General features: G+C 43.5%; 1 protein-coding gene across 4 annotated transcripts in view; it reads left to right on the plus strand.

Annotated features, from left to right (window-relative positions):
- The first annotated feature begins 16,162 nt into the window (after window positions 1-16,162).
- The window catches only part of LOC140905763 (zinc finger protein 783-like), a 35,321-nt gene continuing 24,566 nt past the window's right edge, over window positions 16,163-26,917 (plus strand). Inside the window, exons 1-4 of one of the 4 annotated variants that reach the window (XM_073329201.1) lie at window positions 16,163-16,348; window positions 21,862-21,914; window positions 22,602-22,690; window positions 25,506-25,907. In XM_073329201.1, coding sequence (XP_073185302.1) covers window positions 25,521-25,907 — 387 coding nt within the window. In that variant the 5' untranslated portion in view covers window positions 16,163-16,348; window positions 21,862-21,914; window positions 22,602-22,690; window positions 25,506-25,520. Of the gene's footprint in view, window positions 16,349-20,565; window positions 20,620-21,861; window positions 21,915-22,601; window positions 22,691-25,505; window positions 25,908-26,917 lie in introns of those variants that run through there. The other 3 variants (XM_073329203.1, XM_073329202.1, XM_073329200.1) reach the window with 3 other exon arrangements.

The following is a 26,917-nucleotide window of genomic DNA, read 5'->3' on the forward strand; positions in this document are numbered from 1 at the left end:
GTCACACCCTGTAAGGAATTGAACGCAGGTCCTATACGTGCTAAGCATCAGCCCTAATCACTGGACTGGCCTTGCTTCGTGGGCCCTTACAACTTGATTTTGCAATAGAGCATTGTACTGGAAATTGCAGTGGTACCTCCCTCCCGCAAATTATAATACCATATATTTCCTCTGGCTGTTTTAATTGCGTAGCTCTAATGCTTGGAATTCTCTTCTTCCAGATAAAATACAAGCATTCTGGATTGAGAGAATTTAAAAAGTAACCAGATCCGCTACAAAGATATGGGGAACCAGTATAAAGCCAGTCAGGGACTGTCTCGGCATTTGAACTATGGACTCTGCTGGGTGTCCATACTATTTGGTGACTGGCCTGTTTTGTGAGCTCTTCCCCTGTGCAGGGGGTGCTGCTCATGCCCAGAGCTGAGGAAGAATCTTCTCTGGCTTTTGCTTTAAATGGCTACCGGCTGGGTTCCAGGCTGTACTCTGTCTCTTCAGCATAGCCCATCGCCTAGCGAGGAGAAACGGGGACTGCCCAGCCCAGCATGGGAGAGGGAGTGGGGAAACACTAATGTCCACCCTTGTGCGCAGATGAGGGGGTGAGATCTGGAGTCCTGCCCCACTGAGTTCCATCTGCATCTGGGATTGGGAAGGTGGATCCTGGCTGAATGTGGGCTCCAGCTCAGGTGAACGATTTAACCTGGGCTCTGAAAGCAGAAAGCTGTATTGTCTCAGAGGCTGTAGCAAACACAGACTTGTGTGTTGTCCAGCTAGTAGAAAGGGACGGTGCTGGCCTGTGAGTATTGGCTGTACGTGCAACACAACTCCACTCACTGTTGGGAAAAGACAATTGTGTTGTACATTCCGGGCTGCTTCCAGGCTGTATACATATTATGTTTTAATGTCACGCTTGGAAGGAGGTTTCCTTTTTCCAGACTGGTAATGCTTTGAATTAGGCTAGCCAACCCAGACTTCAGGGGATGTTGTCGTTTCACTCTCTGTATTTAAGTTTAAATTAAACCTATAGCATCAAGTTCGGCTCTCATTTTCATCCAGGCACTGAATGCAGCCGTTAGAAAAATTTGGCCCTATTTTCTCAGTATGTTTTTAAATTAAAATTCCTTTCTCAATGTTAAAGATTTAAGAATGTTTCTCTTATTGTTATGACCCATGGGCTGTGGTTCCCTCTGAGATGAGTATTTGTCAGCTGAATTGGTTTATTCTCAAGTTGTAGGTGCAAGAGTGAAGGAGTTTGTAGGCTTGTGCAGAAGCTGCTCTGCAAACCAATGTCAACTGAACATACTGAACCAAATAACAGAAATCACCAGTGCAGACAAGACACCAAGCTTCTTAAATAGGTTTTAGTTCTTAAATGAGCCTCTGATCTTGCAATCAGATCAGTGTGGGTGCAGGGTCACTGGTTTGTGTGCCTAGCATGTGTCTGTATAGTGCCTTGGTCAATGGAGTCCCATCTCAGTTGGGGCCTCTTGGTGCTGCTGTGATACATCATATGGTCTGCCTATGCGGATCGGATTGCAGGATGGGGGCCAGAGTCTGTCTTACAAACACAAGGTCCAAAAGGATCAGAGGCTAATCTGGGACTGCTGTGGAGACAGAAAATATCTGAAAGCTGATGTAAAGAATTTAGGGGGCAGGGTATGAAACAGCCTTGCTTTGGTGTGTGATGTGCATGTCAAGTTTCAGCCCAAAGCAATGTAAGCTGTCAAGAGATTTAACTCCTCAATCAGCTTCATAATTAACACCTCAATAAACCATAAAGTATCTTCACTGGAATGTGACTCTGTAAGAACAAAGATCCAAGCTCAGGAAGCACCGAGGGGCCAATGGCAAGTGAGAGCTCTTGAGTTGTGTCTCGTAGCTGACTCTGCCAGATGAGAATATGACCTTGCATTCCTCTAATTTTCTGTCCTTGGAAACAGGTTCTGGGATGGGTTGTGGAGTCATGCATCCAATGCATTTACAACCCCCTGTGGCCTCTGAATGAACTTCATTGCAAACTGCAGAGATTTCCCTGTGGACAATAGTGGCTGCAATTCAAGCTAGGGAGAGGAAGGTGGATTCTCACGTCACGCGATTACTGAGTCAGGAGGGGAGAATGGGAACGGCTGAAAAGAAATTAATAGACTGTGAGAGGACAGTGATGGAGTTTGATAACCAGCTGGGGAGTAAGTGGGCTGTGGTGGAAATTCTGATCCAGGAGTACAATCTATTGCAGAGAATGTGGAGAACCTGCTGAAGAACAAGAACTTCTGGATTCTGAGACTTCCCCAGGCACTAATGGTGAAGTTCTCAAGTTAACAATATCTCAACTAGTGGTAGGAGCAAAGCCTGACTCTGAGTCAGACATTAAAGAGGTGTTTAGCATGGGCGGAAAGAATTTTTTGTGATTAACGCACACAACTGAGAGTCATAAGATCTGAGTTCTATTTCTGCTTCTGCCAGAGACTTCCGGTGTGACCTTGTGCAAGTCATTTACGTTACCGTAGTGCCTAGGAACCCCAGTCTAGGGTCAGGCCCAATTCTGCTAGCTGCTGTACAGAGAAGTAACAAAGAAAACAGTCCCTGCCTGAGAGGGGTCGCAGTCTAGGTGAGGGACAGGATGCAACAGGTGGGCAGAACAGACAGCTGGGGGGATGAATGGACAATAAAGCACAATGTAGCCAAATCTAGGACAAAAGTGAATCCGTCTCTTCTTACGGATCCCTCCGTTCCCGGTTGCCCATCTTCAGATGCGTAGGGCTGGCCTGGCTGTTTCCACCTCTGAGATTCTGGCTTCCGATATATAATGTGAGATACCCAGGAATGGAGGGCACACTGAAGCTACTACTGATAACTTGGAGTTTTGCCTGTCTGGGTCTAAGATCCCTGTTTTAGTAGTGAGGGGAAATAGTACTGGCCTACCTCTCTGGAGTGTTGTGAGGATGCATTCACTGATACTTGTGAGGCACTACTATGAGCCCCAACACTGGATCATCTGGGCATTTCAAATATGTTTGTGTTTCAAGATACAGGGCTATTCAGCTAATACATTTTATTCAGCAGTTCAATTGAACTGCTGTATTCAAGTTTAATGAAATGTTGAGTCTCTCAGTAATGAATTGAAGATGCAAAGGAATGTGAATTGCAAAACAGAAACATGGTGGCAATAATTTGCACAACAATGATATTAGGGGAATGTGAGGAATGTTTATATGAGGACTTTTATATTCTCCTATTTCTTTTCCTATTTAATAATAATGCAGTTGAATAAGGAAGTGTGGCATGTGAATGCTTATGATTTCAAGTCCTGGTGATGTTTGACGACATCTTGTTCTATTCCTCCTGGGAGACGTGGGATAATTCAGGAGCTTCACAAGAATGTGATGGCGAACTATGAATCTTTGATCCCTTTGGGTGAAGAGAATGTTCCACTCCCTTATTAGAAGCTTGGTGATCAGTGACGTTCTACTTCCAGCTTTTTTTTCTCTACTTGCTGTGGGTTCTGGAGGGTCAAGGCTTAGAGGTGTCTGAAATCACCATTGTTCTGAATGCGCTGTTGGGAGCAGGACATACCTCCTATCAGACTTTTTACTTTTCTGCAGATTCCTAAGTAGCGTCTTTGCTTTGGATCACCCTTCACCTCCAGTTTCACAAGCAGATTGCTCAATAATCATTTATAATTCCTTCCAGCTAGTATTTAAATGAATTGTATATTGTTCCATAAACAGATTCTACTATTTCTGACCCCTGCCTAATAGCCTACAGTGAGCAAGATGGGGGAGCCATGTGTCAAGGATCAGGGGGACTCTGAGGAGTGAGAGATCCCTGTACAGGTGAGTTACCCAAAATACTGCAGTGAGAGGTTGGAGAAGAAAGGAAAACTCTGTAGGGAGAGGGCGTTGAGAGAAAGGTGAAGGGCTGGAAAGGAAAAAAGTAGCAAGCTCTCAGAAGTTCACTTGCAAATTAGTTACTGAGAACAGAGGATGGAAAGAGTGACAGATTTTGGAAAAGGTGATAAGGTTCAGAGCAGATCTTAATCTAAAGGGAATAGAGAACAGGAAGTGAGTCAGGGTCTTGGAGAGGCAAAGCGTTCGGTATAGATAAGGTACCATAGTGTCTGTACTGTCACATTCAGTACAACCTGGGGAGGAGGCACGCAGGCTGGAGACGCACCATGAGTAGAGGGCAGTGTGGGTGGCTGTACAGTTGCGGGGCTGGTGGAATGAGTTTGAGGAGAGCTTTGCAATGAGGAGGACAATCTTGAATTAATGTCAGAGATTGTAGTAGGAAGCCATTGAACATGACAAAGGATTAGACTGATACAGTATCTAATATCAGCCATGTCGCAACCTAGCCTTCATTCTAATGGAAACAATATTGTGCCTGAAAATCATTGTGTTTGCACTGTTCTGTCTGCAATGAATTGTGGTGCAAATATGAGTAGTTAGGCATGGCACTATCTGATCTGTTTGTGGCTAGACCTCTGACTACTTTGATTTAGAGAGAAATCTATAAAACTCTGGCCCATGGTCATATTTCACAATCACAGCTAATATAATAGACTAGCTCCAGAATTCAGGACCTCCCACAGATCACAGTGGAGGGATTTTGGAAGATCATGAAACAGGGAAGTGCAGTATTATAAACCAGGTGTGACTAGGAGATAAGTAAAGACTTTATCACTCTGTTGTAAGATTTGGGAAGGAATTTGGTAACATTGCATTGGTTCCTGTGTGATAGCAGGATCTATGATGCTCCTCATTTATGCTTTTTAATTTCAAAATCTTTTGTTCATGTTAATCCTCACAAGATTCTCTGAACTGTTTCATTTTACAGATTGGGAAACTTAGGCAGGCTGCTTAAGTCATTTAGTCATGGCAACAGAAGGCGGAGGTATCTGAGCAGCAGTTAGAATTCAGTCATCCTTTGTAGGTCTCACAGCTCATTTAAAAAGGAAAGGCTAGTGTCATGATCCAGTCAGTGTGGGATGCAAATCCAGACAAGTGAGAGGTTGCATCACTGCCTGCCGTATAACCTTGGGCGCCTCACAATGCTTTGCTGCTGTAGCTTCCAACCTGGGCCATTCCCAATCAGCCTACCAGCATGCAGGTCACATCCTGAGTGTCTGTGTGGTAGACAGTCCTGGTTCAGCAGCTCTGACCCCAGCAGTATAGTACAACCTCATTCAGACTTCCATCCGCCTGGGTTACTACTTGCACCCTGAGACACTCCCAGTTCCACATTTTCCCAAAACCATGAGCTCTGCAATGTCCTGGACTGTTCCGAGAAATAATAGTTAATTTATTCCTCTAAAGACACAAAAACACATCACAGCTTATTAGCTTAACTGCAGTGAATATACCCTTCCCTTCAAACACAGCACTGAATTGGTTTATAGTAAAATAAAACAAACTGATTAATAACAGGACATAGGTTAGATGATGCTAAGTAAAAGGGAAAAAAATTAGGGTTATAAGCAAAAGTGAAGACACATCTAAAAGTCTAAAACTTAATTTAGCAAGATACAGACTTTGTTCAAGATACTCTCTCACCAGTCATTCTTCTTCCCAGCCAGGGCTGACTTTCTCTCAGGACTTTTTACAAAAGCACAAGGGGCTGGTTTCCTTTGTCTTCCCAGGTGAAAGATCTTTGCCTAAGCAGGTTTCTCATCTAAATTCAGTTTCAGAGACTTCAACTCCCCCGGTTGAAGGACCTGTCTTTCTAAGCTTGCAAGAGCTCTGGCCTCTTGTGTCTGTCTAGTGATGGATGCCTGAAATGGCTTATTATCTGTCCTTGCTTATATCTCCCGAAGATCAATAATCTTGCTTCAGGAGGCAGGAAGCCCTCCTGTGTACTCAGGCTGATCTGTCCACCAGGCGCTGAGCTCCTGTGAGCTTCCCATCCCCCTGTACGTAAATAGGGCTTCCATTGTTTTGATTCTACCATGCTTAATTTACACAAGAGACAGGAAAATAGCTGCCCTCCCTCTGCTGTCTGCGCGGGAACTATTCCTGCCTTTGTTGGACCACACACTTCAAAACACACAATAAATGAGTATTCATAACTCCTCCCATACGTTAATACATTTTACAATATAAATCACCAGCGTTTTACAGGCATTCATAAAAGACCTTCCATGACACACGACTATTGCATTCAATCAGTTGATTCAGTTGCTCATTATCTGAGGTTTAGAAGCCTCTCCCCCCCCCCATCCTGGTCTTTATAGCTCAGATAAAGTTTCTCTTCCCAACTGAGGTGTAGCCAGGCTTTCTCTTTCCCCAATTTGTTAGCTTTGTTTACCTGGTATGTAAATGCATCTCTTATTTAATTTATCCCTACTGAAAGCATTAAAAATAAATGAATAAAACATAGATGTTATGTCTTTCCCTAATTTTAAGAGGAAAACATGCTTCTTATGCAGTTAGTACATTTATAAATAAAGTCTGGTAAACAAGTGTGCAAAGCCTGAATGACACAAGAATAAAGGAGAAGTGTTAACATTCCTTTTTAGAAAAAATTTTTATGGAGTTAGTACTTTGCTAAATGAAGCTCTTGCACAATTATTTAATGACTTTATGACAGAGAAAGGAGAAGTGTTAATACAGCAATACATTGTACAACCACATGCAATTTTGTCACTTTTAGAGAAAAACAGGTTTAGGTTTAAGTCTAGGCTTACTTGGTCCTGCCTCAGTGAAGGGGGCTGGACTGGATGACCTCTCGAGGTTCCTTTCCAGCTCTACATTTCTATGTTTCTGTGATTCTATAATTTTAATGAAGTTATTTAATGCACTTCAAAATAAAATAATTAAATAATTTACAAAAACCTTAGTAATTACAGAAGACAGATTTAATGCATATATATTAACACTATTTTACAAAAAATCTTTATATGCAGTTAGTGCATTTCTAAATAAAACTTTAATGTCATAGCAATACAGAAATGTTAGGTTTCAGAGTAACAGCCGTGTTAGTCTGTATTCGCAAAAAGAAAAGGAGGACTTGTGGCACCTTAGAGACTAACCAATTTATTTGAGCATGAGCTTTCGTGAGCCGCTGTAGCTCACGAAAGCTCATGCTCAAATAAATTGGTTACTCTAAGGTGCCACAAGTCCTCCTTTTCTTTTTACAGAAATGTTAATACATCATATATAGAATTGTGCATTTTTAGAGAGAATTTTTATGCATTTAGTGCATTTTTAAATAAGGTAATTAAATAATTGTACCTAGTCTTAAAGATGGTAATAAAGAAGTGGTGGTACATACATATATATCTATGATACGTAGACAAATACATACGTATATGCACGAAATGTATACAGACAAATATTTTTATGCATTAAGTACATTTCTAAATACTCATTAAATAATTGTACAAAGCCTTAATGATAGAGGAATAAAGGAGTGTTATATAAAATTGTGCATTTCTAGAGGAAAATGGTTTTTATGCAGTTAGTACAATTCTAAATAAACAGTAAACAGCTGTACAAAGTCTTATTGAGAGAAGAATAAAGGAGAAGTGTTAAGATGCATTCTTAGAGAAAAATATTGTTTTCTGGAATTAGTATTTTTCTAAATAAAATCTATTAAATAATTGTAGAAAAGGTTACTAAGAAGAATAAAGCAGAAGTGTTACTTTATATATATATATATAATGCATTTTGAGAGGAAAATATTTGTATATGCAGTTAGTACGTTTCCAAAGAAAGTCATTAAACAATCGTGTAAAGGCTTAATGACAGAGAAAGGAGACCTTAAGACATATACATGCATTTTTCTCATTTTTAGAAAAAAATATCTTTATATGCATTTAGCGCAGTTCTAAATAAAGCCTTAGTCAGAGGAGTAAAGTATTAGTACTGACATATAATCATACATTTTTGGAGGAAAAGCTTTCATATGCTGTTAGTAGTGTTCCAAATACAGTTCATTAAACAACTACACAAAGGTTGCAAAGTATTAATGACAAAGAGAAAATATAACTTCTCTCTCTCTCTCTGTGTGTGTGTGTGTGTGTAGTTATATTTTCTCTTTGTCATTAATTATTTAATATAGATATATACTCATATATAACTAGAGAATTAATTATATCATACAGGATACAGTTGTTCTCCAGCCTCCCTTCAGAGATGACCAAGAAAGTTTTAAAATAACACAAAAAGGAAAAAGGAGGAGAGAAGGAGAATCACAAAAAGGAGAATCACAAAAATGATTAGGGGACTGGAACACATGAGTTATGAGGAGAGGCTGAGGGAGCTGGGATTGTTTAGCCTGCAGAAGAGAAGAATGAGGGGGGATTTGATAGCTGCTTTCAACTACCTGAAAGGGGGTTCCAAAGAGGATGGCTCTAGACTGTTCTCAATGGTAGCAGATGACAGAACGAGGAGTAATGGTCTCAAGTTGCAGTGGGGGAGGTTTAGATTGGATATTAGGAAAAACTTTTTCACTAAGAGGGTGGTGAAACACTGGAATGCGTTACCTAGGGAGGTGGTAGAATCTCCTTCCTTAGAGGTTTTTAAGGTCAGGCTTGACAAAGCCCTGGCTGGGATGATTTAACTGGGAATTGGTCCTGCTTTGAGCAGGGGGTTGGACTAGATGACCTTCTGGGGTCCCTTCCAACCCTGATATTCTATGATTCTATGATTCTAAGAGAGAAACTTCCCCCACCTCCAGATTGGCAAGAGGTAAATGGCAGAAACCCCTGTTCTGGGACCTTGGGACAAAGCACACTTCATTGGCTGAGCCTTTCAGCAGGTATCCTTTAACTATGGGACCTTTGCAAAATCACACCTCCTAGAATATTAAATTGCATCACATTTTCCTGAGCCAGTTTGTAGGTTTATTCTAGTCTCATGGCCTTCTATGGGATTATTCTCTGCATCATATTTATTAAAGTGTAATTAATCCCAACAAAATAAGTACGCACATACACGTATCCAACTTTGTACAACACCTATGTAAATTTAAGGGTGGGGGATGAGAAGAGTGTCCATTTAATGCCTCTTGACAGGTCTTCTGTTGTGTGCCGCATTACCCAGTTGATGGTAATGTTGAAGAGGATTGCAGACATGACACACCCCTGACGTACTCCAGTTTTGACTTCAAAACTGATCTCACTGTGATCAGCTCCGCACGTAAAGTTGAAATAGAAGCTTTTGATGACATTGATTATAAGGAAAGGAATCCCTTGAAGACCTGGACTTCGCAGATAATGTCGCTCTCCTATCACATATCCAACACCATATACAAGAAAAAACAACTCGACTCAATACATTCAGCCAGCTAATTGGACTGAAAATCAACCGCAATAAGACCGATATCATGACCTTTAATATTGCCTCACCATCACCGGTATGGATAGAGGATTATGTTCTCACCAATGTAGAAACATTCACATACTTGGGCAGCGCTATCAGGCAGGACGGTGGAACAAAATCAATAAAGCCAGGAACACCTTCAGGAGCTTAAATACAGTCTGGAAATCATCAAAATACAACACCAAAACCAAGCTCAAGATTAATCAGAGCTGCGTAGTGTCAACACTACTGTAGAGTGCAGAATGCTGGGGAATGAGAAAGTATGACATGTCCAAACTGTCTTCATTCCATACAACCTGCCTCAGAAAAATCCTTCGTACCTTTTGGCCCAGAACAATCTCAAACCAAGATCTATTGACACAGTGCAGCCAAGAGGATCTGAGCTCCATCATTGCCAGGAGGCGTTGGAGATGGATCGGTCATGTGCTTCAGATGGAAACTTGATTCCATCACCAGAGTAGCAATAAGATGGACACCTGAAGGAAGTGAAAATGAGGCTGCCCGAAAACAACCTTGTGAAGAAGAAATCGTGGCGAAGAGCTGTAGAAGCTGAGCTGAAAACCCTGGGGCACCGCTAGGGAACCATTGAAAGACTCACCAGAAACAGACAGGAGTGGAGGAGCATCGTCACTGCCTGAAACACCAGAGGCGTAATGCGAACTTGATGATGATGTAAATTTAGCAATTAGCCATATTTGTTTTTTAATTGTGGCCAAGGAATAAACTTTCCTCTTTTTACACATTTCCTTTAGCAAATGTCTTTAAAAATTGCTAGAGAGACCACACTGGAATTACATGGCTAAACTTTATTCCAATTCCCCTTATTCCATTTACTCAAAGTAATGTATTCTTTCAAAAATATAAAAGGTTATTAGAAATTAGCACCTATTGGCTTAGATGGTATTAGAGGATTCTTAATTTTTAGTAAAGTTTTTGAAAGGCCCATAAACTTCTTATTCTTTTTTTAGCAAAACATACAACATGCAAACACACACACAAAGTACCACTGATGCCCCCTCCCCGCCCTACTTCCAAAAACAAGTATACATTTAAGCCAACCTGTATACTATTTTATAAATGACTGTAAGCATATATTCAAACTAGTTTTATAATTAATTATAGGTAAGACTCACACACATCTTCACACTTATTTTTCTGCATTATTTTATACAAAATACACACACAGCCTAACTTAAAAGAAATCTGGTGGTGTAAAATTGTTTAATACACCCCAAGTAGGCAAAATGCAGACCTAGTTTAAACTATTTTATGTAAAAGTTTTACACTTTTTACCAGAGATGATAATACTGACCCCTCCCTACACTCACAAACACACATACATACACACAGCACCATCAGCCGCCCCTCCCTCTTCCTTCCCAGAGCAATTAAACATACATTCAAACCAAACTGTATATTATTTTATAAACTACCTGAAGCATAAATTCAAATTAGTTTTATTTTAGACGTCTCTCATTCACGCGTACACACACTTATTTTTCAGTATTATTTGATAGAAAACCCACACACAACCTAACTTCAAGGAACTCTATTGCTGTAAAATTGGTTAATACACCCCTGTATAAGACAAAATGCAAGTCCAATTTAAACTACTTACTGTATAAAGTAACATTGTAAATGTTTAATGTAAAAAGAGTTGGTAACGCTTTTAACCTCTATTTTCCACAAACTATTCCCTTTTTGTTATGAAAAAGAAAAGGAGGACTTGTGGCACCTTAGAGACTAACCAATTTATTTGAGCATGAGCTTTCGTGAGCTACAGCTCACTTGGCATGCATCCGATGAAGTGAGCTGTAGCTCACGAAAGCTCATGCTCAAATAAATTGGTTAGTCTCTAAGGTGCCACAAGTACTCCTTTTCTTTTTGCGAATACAGACTAACACGGCTGTTACTCTGAAACCTTTTTGTTATGGTAACCCAGGAACTCTTTCAGAATTTAAGGTACAGAATGTACATTTAATTAACATTATTAACATGGATTTAATAAATAAAAACAGCAATGGAATATTAGGGAAACCTATATTTGGTATTTAAGAGGCAGTAGATACAAATAAAATGTTCTTAACATTCAATCTATAATACTTTAGCAGTAACTATTTAGCACTATTAACTTATTAGACACATTTAGCAAAATACAAAAAAGAAATTAAAAATCATTGAACACTTACACACAGACACACTAACCCAGACTTTTAAAGATGATAACACAAAAACAGAGCTGGAGGATGAGAGTTGGTCTGGATTCTTAGGAGTGTTGCAGGGTCATTTTAGTAAATGTTGAAAATCTTAATTTTGTTAAACACTTTTATACCTGTTCTTTGTAGCTGCCATGCTTTAGCCTGGGGGAACCACGTGTCGTACAAAAATTCTCCCCAGCCTCATGACACATTAGATTATGCCTTTGGTTTTTCCAGCTTGTCTAATCATTTTTCACAGGGGGCCAGAAATCACATTTACAAAGGCCTCAGGAGTTATGAGAGTACATCCTGGGGCAAAACTGCAAGACTGGTGATTTCTGCAGAATAACCCCCTCCCCTCCCCCAGTACCGTAATAACTCAATTTCTTGTCTTTACAGCCTGAGTGATATTTTATAGAATTACCTGAAAAGCAGAGACCTTTTGTTCATCCGTATCCCAAGACACACACTGGACCCTCAATGAAGAACAGTGACTAGACATGAACCCTAAAGGAATGAGGAGGGAACAAAGCTACTGGCTGAACTGGTGCAAAACTTCAAGCTCAAACATATTTTTCCCACTGTTACAAAGCCCTGTTTGGAATCAAAACGCACCAATAGTTTTCCTTCGGGAGCAATATTTTAGAGAGCTAGCTGAAGAACAATTGCTTCCCCCCCCCCGTTTTATTTGTCGTTACATTGAAGTGGTCCCAAAGAATTCATTTCTCTGCCCTTTTGTAAAACTCTTCACTGCATAGCGCCTTTAAACCTGTAAGCTGTAGCACGCCCTCCTCCTCCTCCCCCACCGCTCATAAAGAAGACATTTTGATTTTGCCTTAACCAAAGAGGAAGAAATAAAAATTCTATTATATTTAAAAGATACGCTGTCCCACCTTTAAAATCTAGTGTTACCTTGTTTTGAAAGTTTTGTGTACACCCTATTGCCCAGCATACAAAAACCCCCCAACCAAATAAAAACTTCCCTACAGGCAGTTTACAAAGATGGGTATAGGCCTCTTAATAGGCTCATTGCTTGTAGAATGCATCCTCCTGAGGTATGCCAAATTTCAAAGCAATCCGACAAAGCATGTTGATTTTAGAGCACTTAGAAAGGTGTACCTTTAAACAAATGTCTTGTCACAACCTATAATACCAGGGATCTTGTGGCTGAGGAGCAGCTGTCCAGCCCTCCAAATAACAAGAGGGAAGGCAGTGTCTCAGTGGGATTCCAAGGACCTGGGTTCTACTCCTGCCTCAGCTACTGGCTTGGGGAGTTAATGTGGCCAAGTCACTTAATTGTTTGTGCCTCAGTTTCTCCTCCCCTTCTGCAAATTACTCTGTCCAGTACAGCTTTGTTGTTATTTAAACAGCACAAAGGTGTACTAGACACTTCACAGAAGGAATGTAGGCAAGGCTTCTGCCCTGAAGAGTTTACAGTCTAATTTTAGATGTGATGCAATAACTCAGAATAACAAACAATGGGGTGGGGGATGCCCTTCCAACAAGTATGGCAACCGATGGCAGCAGAGCTATGATGCTGGGTTGCTATTTATATGCTTCAAAAAAGCAGCCTTTACAAACTCCGAGAACTGGGAGGTAAGTTCTCAGGGGAAGAAAATCGAAGGGAAAAAAGAGTTCAGGAGAGCTGGCAGTTCCTCAAGGAGACAATATTAAAGGCAAACTGAAAACTATTCTGATGCAAAGGGAAGACAGGAAGAGTAGTAAAAGTAAGGAGCTCTTTAAGGACCTGAAAATCAAAAAGGAATCCTACAAAAAGTGGAAACATGGTTAAATTGATAAGGAAGAGTACAAAACAGCACAGGTCTGCAGGGGCAAAATCAGAAAGGAAAAGCCACAAAATGAGTTACACCTGGCAAGGGACATAAAAGGCAATAAAAAGTGGTTCTTTAAATACATTGGGAGCAAGAGAAAGAGGAAGGAAAGTGTAGGTCCTCTATTTAGCAGGGAAGGAGAGCTAATAAATAACTGATGAAATTAAGAAAGCTGAGGTGCTTAATGGCTGTTGTGCTTCAGTCTTCACTAAAAAGGCTAACGATGACCAGATTTAAAATTTTTAAAGCTAATGTTAAAAAAATGATATAATACATAGGTTGGGGAAAGAGAGTCTGTACATCTGGGTATAGGGCTTAGATTATCCACAAATACAAGGTTTGTTTTTAAAAGACACATGATACACAAAGTACATAATGAGCAATAACCCACATTTATGTGAATAGATTTAACAATACAGTTTAGAAATTAGAATCTGAATACTCGGGTACATCACTCATGAAAAGTTGTACAGGGATTTGGTTGTGGAAAGCAAAATATATCGATGAGTGAGATTGTCCCTCTGTAAACACAATGAATATTAACAACTAGGGAGAAGGAATAGAAGCCAAAATAGGGAAAGAAAGGTTAACGAATATTTAGATATGTTAGATGTATTCAAATCAGCAGGGCCTGATGAAATTCCTCCTAGGGTACTTAAGGAACTAGCTGAAGCAATCTTGGAACCATTAGCAATTATCTTTGAGAACTGGAGGATGGGAAAGATCCAAAAAACTGGAGAAGGGCAGAGGTAGTATCTCTCTCTTTGCAAAGGGGAACAAGGAGGACCCAGGGAATTATAGACCAGTCAGCCGAACTTCAGTACCTGAAAAGATATTTGAGCAAATGGTTAAACAATTAATTTAGAAGCATCCAGAAGACAATAGGGTTATAAGGAATAGTTAGCATAGCTTTGTCATGAACAAATCATGCCAAACCAACTTAATTTCCTTCTTTGACAGGGTAAGTGATCTAGTGGAGGGGAGAAGCAGTGGATATGATATACCTTGATTTCCGTAAGGCTTTTGACACAGTCCTACATGACATTCTCATATGCAAACTAGGGAAATATGGTCTAGAATGATGAAATGACTATAAGGGTGTGTGTGTGCACAACTGGTTGAAATTCTGTACTCAAAGAGCACTTATCAATGGTTTTCTGTCATATTGGAAGGGTCTATCTAGTGGACTGGGTCCAGTACTATTCAATATTGTTATTACTTGGATAGTAGAATGGAGAGTATGCTTATAAAATTTGAGATGCCACCAAGCTGGGAAAGGATGCAAGCACCTTGGAAGGCAGGTTTAACATTCAAAATGACCTTGACAAATTGGAGAACTGGTCTGAATTCAACAAGATGAAATTCAATAAAGACAAGTGTAAAGTTCTACACTTAGGAAGGAAAAATCAAATGCACAACCACAAAATGGGGAATAACTGACTGGGCAGTTTTCAGAGTAACAGCCGTGTTAGTCTGTATTCGCAAAAAGAAAAGGAGTACTTGTGGCACCTTAGAGACTAACCAATTTATCTGAGCATGAGCTTTCGTGAGCTACAGCTCACTTCATCGGATATGAGGTGAGCTGTAGCTCACGAAAGCTTATGCTCAAATAAATTGGTTAGTCTCTAAGGTGCCACAAGTACTCCTTTTCTTTTTGCGAATACAGACTAACACGGCTGCTACTCTGAAACCTGTCAAAATGATAAAAGGTTTAGAAAATCTGACCTATGAGGAAAGGGCATGTTTAGTCTTGAGAAAAGAAGACCAAGGGCAGACCTGGTAACTGTCGTCCATTACATTAAGGACTGTTAGATAAGAGGATGGGGATCAATTGTTCTCCCTGTCCACTGAAGGTAGGACAAGACGTAATGGGTTTAATCTTCAGCAAGGGAGATTTAGGGTAGGTTTTCAGGAAAAGCTTTCTAGGGATAAGGGTAGTGAAGCTGGGGAATAGGCTCACAAGGGAGTTTGTGGAGTCCCCATCATTGGACGCTTTTAGAAACAAGTTGGACAAACACCTGACAGGGATGGTCTAGGTCAGCAGTTCTCAAACTGTGGGTCAGGACTCCAATTTAATGGGGGTCACCAGGGCCAGTGTTTAGACATGGGGGCCCAGGGCCAAAGCCCGATTCCTGCTGCCTGGTGACCCTCCTGGGGTCGTGCACTGATTTTTGTTGTCAGAAGGGGGTCGCGGCGCAATGAAGTTTGGGAGCGCCTGGTCTAGGTTTACTTGGTCCTGCCAAAGCGCAGGGGGCTGGACTCGATGACTTCTGGGGGGGGGCCCTCCGGCCCCACACTTCTGTGATGCGATGCTCATGAGGGGAAGCTCCCTGCAATGCAGCTGTGGCCGGCTGTTGCCCCCGGAGCCTCTGAGATGGGCCTGGCAGGTGGCAGAGGCACACGGGGGGTGGGGGTGTGTGTGTGTGTGGGGGGGGGGGAGTAATTCCCTAGGAAGGACCCCGGAAAGGGGGAGAGCAGGGACGGGGGGGTCCCAGCGGTGCAGCCCCCTCCTCTGCCGCCAGCAGAAAGCCCAGCCCTGTTGCCCCCCTTCCCGAAAGGTGAGGGGGGTCCCTGCAGAGGAGGGGGGCAGGGGCTAAGGCGGGGGGCCCGGTGGCGGGGGATGAGGCCGAGGGGCGGGAGCCCGCCCCGGCCCAGGGGGACCAGCCGCGGGGCCTGGCGGCGGGAGGCGGGAGGCGAGATGCGGGTGAGCCGCGGGGGCCGGGGGCCGCAGTCTGGGAGACCCGCCCCGGCGCCGCGATCCCCCCGCCGCCAGGGGCCGCTGCCGCCCCGCTCCCCGCCGGCCCCGCCCCGCCGCTCCCGGCCCCGGCAGCCAGGCCGCGGCTCCCTCCCTCCCTGCGGGCCGCGCTCGCTCTGCTCCGCCCGGCAGCGGGGCCGGCCCGTGGCGAGGCGGCGCCGGGACTCTGCCCAGCCCGCAGCGGGAGCTCCTGGGGCCGCCCCCGGGCCGCGACAAAGGGCCATGGCCGAGCGGGCCGCTGCCCAGGTAAGGGCCCGGGGGGGCAGGAAACCCCCTGTCGGGGGGCGGGAGGGGGTGGGTCTGTGGGGGTCTGGGGTGTGTGTGTGGGGTCGGTGGGGGGGTCTGGGGGTGTGTGTGTGGGGGGGGTCTGGGGTGTGTGTGGGTCGGTGGGGGGGTCTGGGGGTGTGTGTGTGTGGGGGGGTCTGGGGTGTGTGTGGGTCGGTGGGGGGGTCTGGGTGTGTGTGGGGGGGGTCTGGGGTGTGTCTGTGGGGGTCTGGGGTGTGTGTGTGTGGGGGGGGGTCTGGGGGTGTGTGTGTGGGGGGGTCTGGGGTGTGTGTGTGTGGGGGGGGGTCTGGGGGTGTGTGTGTGGGGGGGGTCTGGGGGTGTGTGTGTGGGGTGTGTGTGTGGGGGTCTGGGGTGTGTGTGTGGGGGTCTGGGGTGTGTGTGGGGGGGTCTGGGGTGTGTGTGTGGGGGTCTGGGGTGTGTGTATGGGTCGGTGGGGGGGTCTGGGGGTGTGTGTGTGTGTGGGTCGGTGGGGGGGGTCTGGGGGTGTGTCTGTGTGTGGGTCGGTGGGGGGGGTCTGGGTGTGTGTGTGTGTGTGTGGGTCGGTGGGGGGGGTCTGGGGGTGTGTGTGTGGGTCGGTGGGGGGGGTCTGGGTGTGTGTGTGTGTGTGTGTGTCGGTGGGGGGGTCTGGGGGGTGGTTGTGTGTGGGGGGGTCTGTGGGGGGGGTGTGGGTCGGTGGGGGGAGTCTGGGGTGTGTGTGTGGGTGTGTAGAGGGGGTGTGATGATTTTCATCGATACTGGCTCAGAGATAAATAGGGGGGTGCCACGGACCAGACCAGGAAGCTAGAGAGGCTCCGGCTCAGCCCAGCGTGGGCGGATCAGCAAGTATAAAATCCTCCTGTCCTGGTCCTGCCGGAGTGTGGGGCTGGGGCCGGGGCCCTCAGCGGCTGTGCAGCAACCCAACAGCCCGGCTCCTGTTCAACTTTCACCTTCCTCATCCCTGACCATGTCTCTCTTCATCCGGACACACTGCCTACATTATTATTGTCACTAGATTTGTTGGGTTACATCAGGCCTTTTAAGAGTAATTTTTCATAGTTCCATAGTTTTCCGGGTGGATTTTCTTCATAGCTCAAAGTTCCCCCTTGGGGTTCATTTGAGATGGTTTTTGTTTTCAGCCCTGATCCTCTGTGGGTGCCTGTGCAGAGCCCCACTGCAGTAAGCGTGCATGGGTCTGACACACAGAGCCCCATTGAATTCATGTGGAGCATCACACAGGTACATGCAGATGCAGAATCGGGGCCGTGAACTATTATTGGTTGGGTGTTCTGTGCCAGGAGGTATTCAGCTATTGGTTTCCGTTAAGCATCTATAATCACTTTTGAAATTACATGTCAATTTAAAAGAAAAAAGCACAAGTCTGACATAAGTGGTTGGAAATTGTAGAGGAAAAATAAACCACCAGACAAATCTGGATCATGTAACTGAGAAATGGGAAAGAACAATAAAATCATCTTGTCCATTCCCATACCCAGGCCTTTGTTCAGTCTTGGCTTAAGTCTCCCAAGCAACAGCGCTCCCACCCCTTTTCCTGGGAGACTGTTTCACAGATGAACAGACTGTTGTTTTCTGTGAATGCAATAAAGCCACTCCATATTAAGAGAGACATTTTTTTGTGTTATATAGAATTTTAAAGAATTGTTTCCATGTGTACCAGAGAGGGATGCATAGCCCTCTGGGGGAGAGGTACAAACTAATGCCATGTAAATGACAGGTTTCAGAGTAGCAGCCGTGTTAGTCTGTATTCGCAAAAAGAAAAGGAGTACTTGTGGCACCTTAGAGACTAACCAATTTATTTGAGCATGAGCTTTTGTGAGCTACAGCTCACTTCATTGGATGCATCCGATGAAGTGAGCTGTAGCTCACGAAAGCTCATGCTCAAATAAATTGGTTAGTTTCTAAGGTGCCACAAGTACTCCTTTTCTTTTTGCCATATAAATGCTATTTGGTACTGTGATTACATTTTGATTCTCTGTCTAAACCTCGCTTTTTGTTAATCTAATTAAACTCAACGCGTGCTAGATCGTGCATCCCTTACATGAGGAATCCTAACGCCTCATCCCATTGTCAGTGGGAGCAGTCACATGTGGAAGGGGTTTGTGTTTGTCAGGCAAAGAGAATTGAGTTGAAAATGCACCAGGATTGTTTTTAAAAGTAAAACCACATCTCCAGCAAGGGGACAAGTAGTAAGAGTTGCTGAGCACCTGCTGCTCCCCTTGAAGCTCATGATTTGGCCTTAAATTTATTCTTGGTTCCTTTGAAGTATAAAACAGGCAACATTTGTGAGAATTTACAAGTGCTATTTTGACCCCCAAAATAATTCCATATTGTTCCACAAATTCAACAGAAACCTACTACAGAAGAATGGCTATCGTGGGTCAAGTATCAGAGGGATAGCTGTGTTAGGCTGTATCCCCAAAAACAATGAGGAGTCTGGTGGCACGTTAAAGACTAACAGATTTATTTGGGCATAAGCTTTGCATCTGAAGAAGTGGGTTTTTTACCCATGAAAGCTTATGCCCAAATAAATCTGTTAGTCTTTAAGGTGCCACCGGACTCCTTGTTGTCATAGTGGGTCAGACCAATGAACCAACCTAGCCCAGTATCCTGTCTTCCAACAGTGGCACTGGTGCCAGATGCTTCAGAGGGAAAGAACAGAACAGGTAATCATCTAGTGATCCATCTGCTGTTGTCTAGTCCCAGCTTTTGGCAGTCAGAGATGTAGGGACACCTAGAACATGGGATTGTCTCCCTGACCATCTTGACTAAAAGCCATTGATGGCCCTATCCTTCATGAACTTATCTATAATCCTTTTTTGAATCCAGTTCTACTTTTGACCTTCACAACATCCCCTGGCAATGAGTTCCACAGGTTGACTGTGTGTTGTGTGAAGAAATACTTCCTTTTGTTTGTTTTAAACCTGCTGCCTGTTAATTCAATTGTATGGCGTCTGGTTTTTGTTTTACATGAAGGGGTCAGTAACACTTCTTTGTTCACTTTCTCCACACCAGGCATGATTTTATTGACATCTATCATATCCCCCCTTCGTTGTCTTGTTTCTAAACTGAACAGCCCCAGTCTTTTTAATCTCTCCTCATATGGAAGCTTTTCCATACCCCTGTTCGTTTTTGTTTCCCTTCTCTATACCTTTTCCAATTCCAATATATCTTTTTTGAGATGGAGTGACCAGAACTGCATGCTGTATTCAGGATGTGGGTGTAATGGAGTTATATAATGGCATTATGATATTTTCTGTTTTATTGTCTATCCCTTTCCTAATGGTTCCTAACATTCTGTTTGCTTTTTTGACTGACACTGCACTTTAAGCAGATGTTTCTGAGAACTATCCACGGTGCTCCAAGATCTCTCCTGAATGATTTCAGCTAATTTAGACCCCATCATTTTATAAAAAGAAAAGGAGTACTTGTGGCACCTTAGAGACTAACCAATTTATTAGAGCATAAGCTTTCGTGAGCTACAGCTCACTTCATCAGATGCATATCGTGGAAACTGCAGCAGACTTTATATATACACAGAGAATATGAAACAATACCTCCTCCCACCCCACTGTCCTGCTGGTAATAGCTTATCTAAAGTGATCATCAGGTGGGCCATTTCCAGCACAAATCCAGGTTTTCTCACCCTCCACCCCCCCACACAAATTCACTCTCCTGCTGGTGATAGCCCATCCAAAGTGACAACTCTTTACACAATGTGCATGACAATCAAGTTGGGCTATTTCCTGCACAAATCCAGGTTTTCTCACATCCCCCCCACCCCCATACACACACAAACTCACTCTCCTGCTGGTAATAGCTCATCCAAACTGACCACTCTTCAAGTTTAAATCCAAGTTAAACCAGAACATCTGGGGGGGGGGGGTAGGAAAAAACAAGAGGAAACAGGCTACCTTGCATAATGACTTAGCCACTCCCAGTCTCTATTTAAGCCTAAATTAATAGTATCCAATTTGCAAATGAATTCCAATTCAGCAGTTTCTCGCTGGAGTCTGGATTTGAAGTTTTTTTGTTTTAAGATAGCGACCTTCATGTCTGTGATTGCGTGACCAGAGAGATTGAAGTGTTCTCCGACTGGTTTATGAATGTTATAATTCTTGACATCTGATTTGTGTCCATTTATTCTTTTACATAGAGACTGTCCAGTTTGACCAATGTACATGGCAGAGGGGCATTGCTGGCACATGATGGCATATATCACATTGGTGGATGTGCAGGTGAACGAGCCTCTGATAGTGTGGCTGATGTTATTAGGCCCTGTGATGGTGTCCCCTGAATAGATATGTGGGCACAATTGGCAACGGGCTTTGTTGCAAGGATAAGTTCCTGGGTTAGTGGTTCTGTTGTGTGGTATGTGGTTGTTGGTGAGTATTTGCTTCAGGTTGCGGGGCTGTATAATTGGTTAGTCTCTAAGGTGCCACAAGTACTCCTTTTCTTTTTGCGAATACAGACTAACACGGCTGTTACTCTGAAACCCATCATTTTATATGTAGAGTTGGGATTATGTTCTCCAATGTGCATTACTTTGCATTTATCAACCTTGAATTTCATCTGCCATTCTGTTGCCCAGTCACCCAGTTTTGTGAGATTCCTTTGTAACTCTTCACAGTCAGTTTTGGACTTCACTCTCTTGAGTAGTTTTGTATTATCTTCAAACTTTGTGACCTCACTGTTTACTCCTTTTTCCAAATCATTAATGAATACGTTGAACAGCCCTGGTCCCAGTACAGATCCTTGGGGGACCCTGCTATTTACTTTTATTCACTGTGAAAACTGACCATTTATTCCTACCCTTTGTTTCCTATCTTTTAACCTGTTACTGATCCATGAGAGGACCTACCCTCTAATCCCATAACTGCCTATTTTGCATAAGAACTTTTGGTGAGGGACCTCCTCAAAGGCTTTCTGAAATTCCAAGTACACTATATCCAGTAGAAAGAAAAGGAGTACTTGTGGCACCTTAGAGACTAACAAATTTATTAGAGCATAAGCTTTTGTGAGCTACAGGTCACTGCATGGGATGCATACAGTGGAAAATATAGTGGGGAGATTTTATATGCACAGAGAACATGAAACAATGGGTGTTATGTAGCAAGAGTGATCAGGAAAGGTGAGCTATTACCAGCGGGGGGGACACGACCTTTTGTAATGATAATCAAGGTGGGCCATTTCCAGCACTTTACAAGAACAGTAGGAGGGGAAATAAACAAGGGGAAATAGTTTTACTTTGTGTAATGACCCATCCACTCCCAGTAATCTCTTTGGTCACTCAATTACGAACCTAAAAGTGGCAATTCTTGAACAAAAAAACTTCAAAAACAGACTCCAACTAGAGACTGCTGAATTGGAATTAATTTGCAAACTGGATACAATTAACTTAGGCTTGAATAAAGACTGGGAGTGGATGGGTCATTACACAAAGTAAAACTATTTTCCCTTGTTTATTTCCCCTCCTACAGATCATGGACTTAGGCTTGAATAGAGACTGGGAGTGGCTAAGTAATTATGCAAGGTAACCTATTTCCCCTTGTTTTTTCCTACCACCCCCCCCCGACGTTCTTCTTAAACCCTGGATTTGTGCTGGAAATGGCCCACCTTGATTATCATACACCTTGTAAGGAGAGTGGTCACTTTAGATAAGCTATTACCAGCAGGAGAGTGGGTTTGTGTGTGGGGGGGTGGGTAAGAAAACCTGGATTTGTGCTGGAAATGGCCCAACTTGATTATCATACACATTATAAGGAGAGTGATCACTTTAGATAAGCTATTACCAGCAGGAGAGTGAGGTGGGAGGAGATATTGTTTCATGGTCTCTGTGTATATAATGTCTTCTGCAGTTTCCACAGTATGCATCCGATGAATTGAGCTGTAGCTCACGAAAGCTCATGCTCAAATAAATTGGTTAGTCTCTAAGGTACCACAAGTACTCCTTTTCTTTTCACTACAAAAGGTTCCCCCTCCCCTGCCCCCACTCTCCTGCTGGTAATAGCTCACCTTTCCTGTTCAGTCTTGTTACAGTGTGTATGGTAACACCCATTGTTTCATGTTCTTGGTGTATATAAAATCTCCTCACTGTATTTTCCACTGTATGCATCCAGTGAAGTGAGCTGTAGCTCACGAAAGCTTATGCTCTAATAAATTTGTTAGTCTCTTAGTCTCTAAAGTGCCACAAGTACTCCTTTTCTTTTTGCGGATACAGACTAACACGGCTGCTACTCTGAAATATATCCAGTAGATCACCCTTGTCCACATGTCTGTTGACCCCCCTCAAAGAATTCTAATAGATTGGTGAGTCATGATTTCCTCTTACAAAAGCTGTGTTGCTTCCCCAACAATTCACACTATAGTTTCAACCAGTCTGCCTGGTACTGAAGTCAGGCTTATTGGTCTGTAATTGCCAGGATCGCCACTGGAGCCTTTTAAAAAATTGGCATCACATTAGCTCTCCTCCAGTCATCTGGTACAGAAGCTGATTTAAGCAATAGGTTACATATCAGAGTTAATAATTCTGTAATTTCATATTTGATATCCTTCAAAACTCTCATCTGGTCCTGGTGACTTATTACTGTTTAACTTATCAGTTTTGTTCCAAAATCTCCTCTAATGGCAGCTCAGATTTGTCACCTCAAAAGAGTGGCTCAGGTGTGGGAATCTCCCTCACATCCTCTGCACTGAAGAGTGATGCAAAGAATTCATTTAGCCTCTCTGCAACAGCCTTGTTTTCCTTGAGTGCTCCTCCTCAATCGTTTAGTTGGCCCCACTGATTGTTTGGCAGGCTTCCTGCTTCTGATGGACTTTTAAAAAAAAGAAAAAAGAGCTTATGAGTGAACATCCCTTTAAAGGGAAAGATTTATGGGGCAATAGAATTAAACACATGCTCATAGCTAATACTGTGCTATGTCTGTATACCGTACTAATGTTTCTGAAAAGCAGGCTGAATTCACTTTAATTTTGTTTTCTTACCAAAAGAAATTGAGCAGAAGAGTAATTTTCTAGGATGGCTATAGATTTCTCCCATTTTTTAGGACACCTATTAAAATTAGTTTGGGGGTATGTGATGTTAGGGCATGTCTAAACTACAAAGTTTAGTCAGGTTACGTCGACCTAACTATGTAAACGTACATGCTATAGTTTTCCTCCCGTGGCTGTAACTCGCTCGCTACTCCGACCTAGTAAATCCACCTGAATGAGAGGCATAAGGTTTAGGTCGACATAGTTTGGGGAACGCAATGTCTGTATAGACACTGCCTTACTTGCATCGCCTGTTGGCTGTCAGGGTGGCTGACAGCTGGAGCTGTGAAATTGACAAGAATGGCATTTTCACTGCTGGTATAGTCCCTGTTTTGAAATTGAGCTGGAGGGGATCAGGGGGAAGTTTTTTTTTCCAGCTGTGAGCCCCAGAGGTGCTGACAGCTGGAGCCTCACTGTCCTGCACTGAGAGACCAGGCTGTAGGCTCCTCACAGAACACCCAGCTGTAACCCAGGCTCTCTGATCTCGCTACACACAGAGCTCCGAGCTGGAGCCTGGCTGCTGCCTGGGGTCTCAGCTCCCCACTCTGCATGGAGCTCCTGCCGCTGAGAGCCTGGGTGACAACTGGGCTCTGGCTGAGAGCCCGGGCTCTCAGCCCCCCAGACTGTGCCCCTCTTAAGTCAGTGCAAGCGCTCCTGGGGAGGACGTGCACCACTGACCGAAGGAGGGTAGCGAGGACATGAAAAACGGCAGCAATTACTGCAGTAGCTGTAAGTCTAAGGGCTTGTTTTCACTACGGGGGTAAGTCGACCTAAGTTACACTACACCAGCTATGTGAATAATGTAGCTGGAGTCGACGTAGCTTAGGTCAACTTACCCTGGTGTCTTCACTGTGCTGTGTCGACAGGAGACGTTCTCCGGTCAACTTCCTTTACTCTTCTCAGAGAGCTGGAGTACCATGGTTGACCGAAGAGCGCTCTGCCATTGATTTAGCAGGTCTTCACTCGACCCGCTAAATCGATCTCTGAACGTTGATCTCCCTGGTAGTGGAAACCAGCCGTAACTTAGGTCAACTTAATTGTGTAGTGTAGACATGGCCTGGAAAAGGAGTTAAGTTCCAGTGCTCAGTATTGTCACTAACACCAAGCATGGTCCTTCAAACAGGAGGATAATTTCTTCTCTCATTTATCCTGGTGGAAATCCAGAGTAACTCCATTGACTTCTGTGGAGTTACTCTACTTTCATATTGGTGTAACTGAGAGCAGAATTTATCTGCTAACTGCAGTGCTTACTCTGCATTTTGTCTCCAAATTACTACAGTGGTTGAATAGCCTGAAAAGTGCTTTGAGGTCTGATTCTTCCGATGAAAAACACTGCGGATATGTCAGAATTTAATACCGGGGGTTTCTTTTTTCAATATGAATACACACACAAATAACTCTCCCTTTCACTGGTGTGACATTAGGCCTGAGTTATGAGACAGTATCAGTGGTAACATTTTGTAGTTGCATGTTGACTCTTGCATGTAGTTGCATGTTGACAGAGAAAGAGTTGCTGGATATGTGCGTTAGGTGCATTACAAACCAACATAAACTGAATATCTTGAAATATAAAGCGCAAGTCACCAGCATAGGAAGAATACTGTGTCTGAGAAATGGGTTAGGAAAAGAAGCAGTTACCAAGGCAAAGGAGGGGGGAAAAAAGAGTGCCTGAAACTACTTAAGAGTCATTTTGGAAGTGAAAATTGTGCAAAGCTGATTAAAAAACCCTGATCCTCATTAACACGTGAGGTCCCTTTATGCTTCCCTAGTGGTGTAATGGGATATTACTGAAAACGAGGATCAGGTCCAAATGTTAGTAAAACATGGTGATTGTCTGTGCAATGCAGCTATCAAGCTTCAGCCCAATGCAGTCTAACTGTCAGTTATAAAACTAGCAAACTAGTTGGATAATAGTGTTAACATGCTTTTTATGGTCACATCTGGAGTGTGTAGACATCCATAAACATAAACATCCATCCATGGAAAGTGCTGAGCAGCCTGTGGTGAGCAGTTCTTGCACTTTCTCTTTGTAGCTGGGTGTGACAGATGGTGATGGGACCCCAACTTCATCTGTTTCTCTTCTTATGGACAGGATCAGGAGTGGGACATGGAACCCCAGCAATGGTCACCTTTCCAACCCTCTGCTATTCCTCAACTAACTTCTGCTAAAGAGACAAAGCCAAACTCTGCAGAGATTTCGCTTTGGACTGTTCTAGCTGCAATTCAAGCGGTGGAAAAGAAGGTTGATTCTCATGCCACGCGGTTACTGAACCTGGAGCGTAGAACAGTGACAACAGAAAAGAAATATTTTGACTGTGAGAAAACAGTAGTGGATTTTGGTAATCAAATGGAGAGTAAGTGGGCCGCGCTGGGAACTCTGATCCAGGAGTATGGGCTGCTGCAGAGGAGGCTGGAGAACATGGAGAACCTGCTGAAGAACAGGAACTTCTGGATCCTGAGGCTCCCCCCAGGCACTAAGGGGGAAGTTCCCAAGGTAATGATGTAGCTAATAATATTCAAGAACTGTAGTAAAACAGTTTTCATTATATCTCTGATTACTACCACTCTGACTCCAACATTCCCAAACGCCTTTATGCCTGAAATTTTGTATGTGTGTCCCCTATTGGCAGCAGAGGGGTTTTCTGGGACAGTCTGGTGTTAAATGGGCCCATTGTTTTTGAGAGAGGAACGTTTTCAAAAGATTTCACTCTTCAAAGAGTCTTTATTTTTGTAAGTTGATCTCTCACACAAATTGGTGCAGAAACTCCATATCTGTTCGTTTTCCTCTGTGAGATCTAGTGCAATATGTTATCATAGAATCATAGAATATCAGGGTTGGAAGGGACCCCAGAAGGTCATCTAGTCCAACCCCCTGCTCAAAGCAGGACCAATTCCCAGTTAAATCATCCCAGCCAGGGCTTTGTCAAGCCTGACCTTAAAAACCTCTAAGGAAGGAGATTCTACCACCTCCCTAGGTAACGCATTCCAGTGTTTCACCACCCTCTTAGTGAAAAAGTTTTTCCTAATATCCAATCTAAACCTCCCCCACTGCAACTTGAGACCATTACTCCTCGTTCTGTCATCTGCTACCATTGAGAACAGTCTAGAGCCATCCTCTTTGGAACCCCCTTTCAGGTAGTTGAAAGCAGCTATCAAATCCCCCCTCATTCTTCTCTTCTGCAGGCTAAACAATCCCAGCTCCCTCAGCCTCTCCTCATAAGTCATGTGTTATAGACCCCTAATCATTTTTGTTGCCCTTCGCTGGACTCTCTCCAATTTATCCACATCCTTCTTGTAGTGTGGGGCCCAAAACTGGACACAGTACTCCAGATGAGGCCTCACCAATGTCGAATAGAGGGGAACGATCACGTCCCTCGATCTGCTCGCTACGCCCCTACTTATACATCCCAAAATGCCATTGGCCTTCTTGGCAACAAGGGCACACTGCTGACTCATATCCAGCTTCTCGTCCACTGTCACCCCTAGGTCCTTTTCTGCAGAACT

The sequence above is a fragment of the Lepidochelys kempii genome, chromosome 2, assembly GCF_965140265.1.
Source record: "Lepidochelys kempii isolate rLepKem1 chromosome 2, rLepKem1.hap2, whole genome shotgun sequence".
NCBI lineage: Eukaryota > Metazoa > Chordata > Testudines > Cheloniidae > Lepidochelys > Lepidochelys kempii.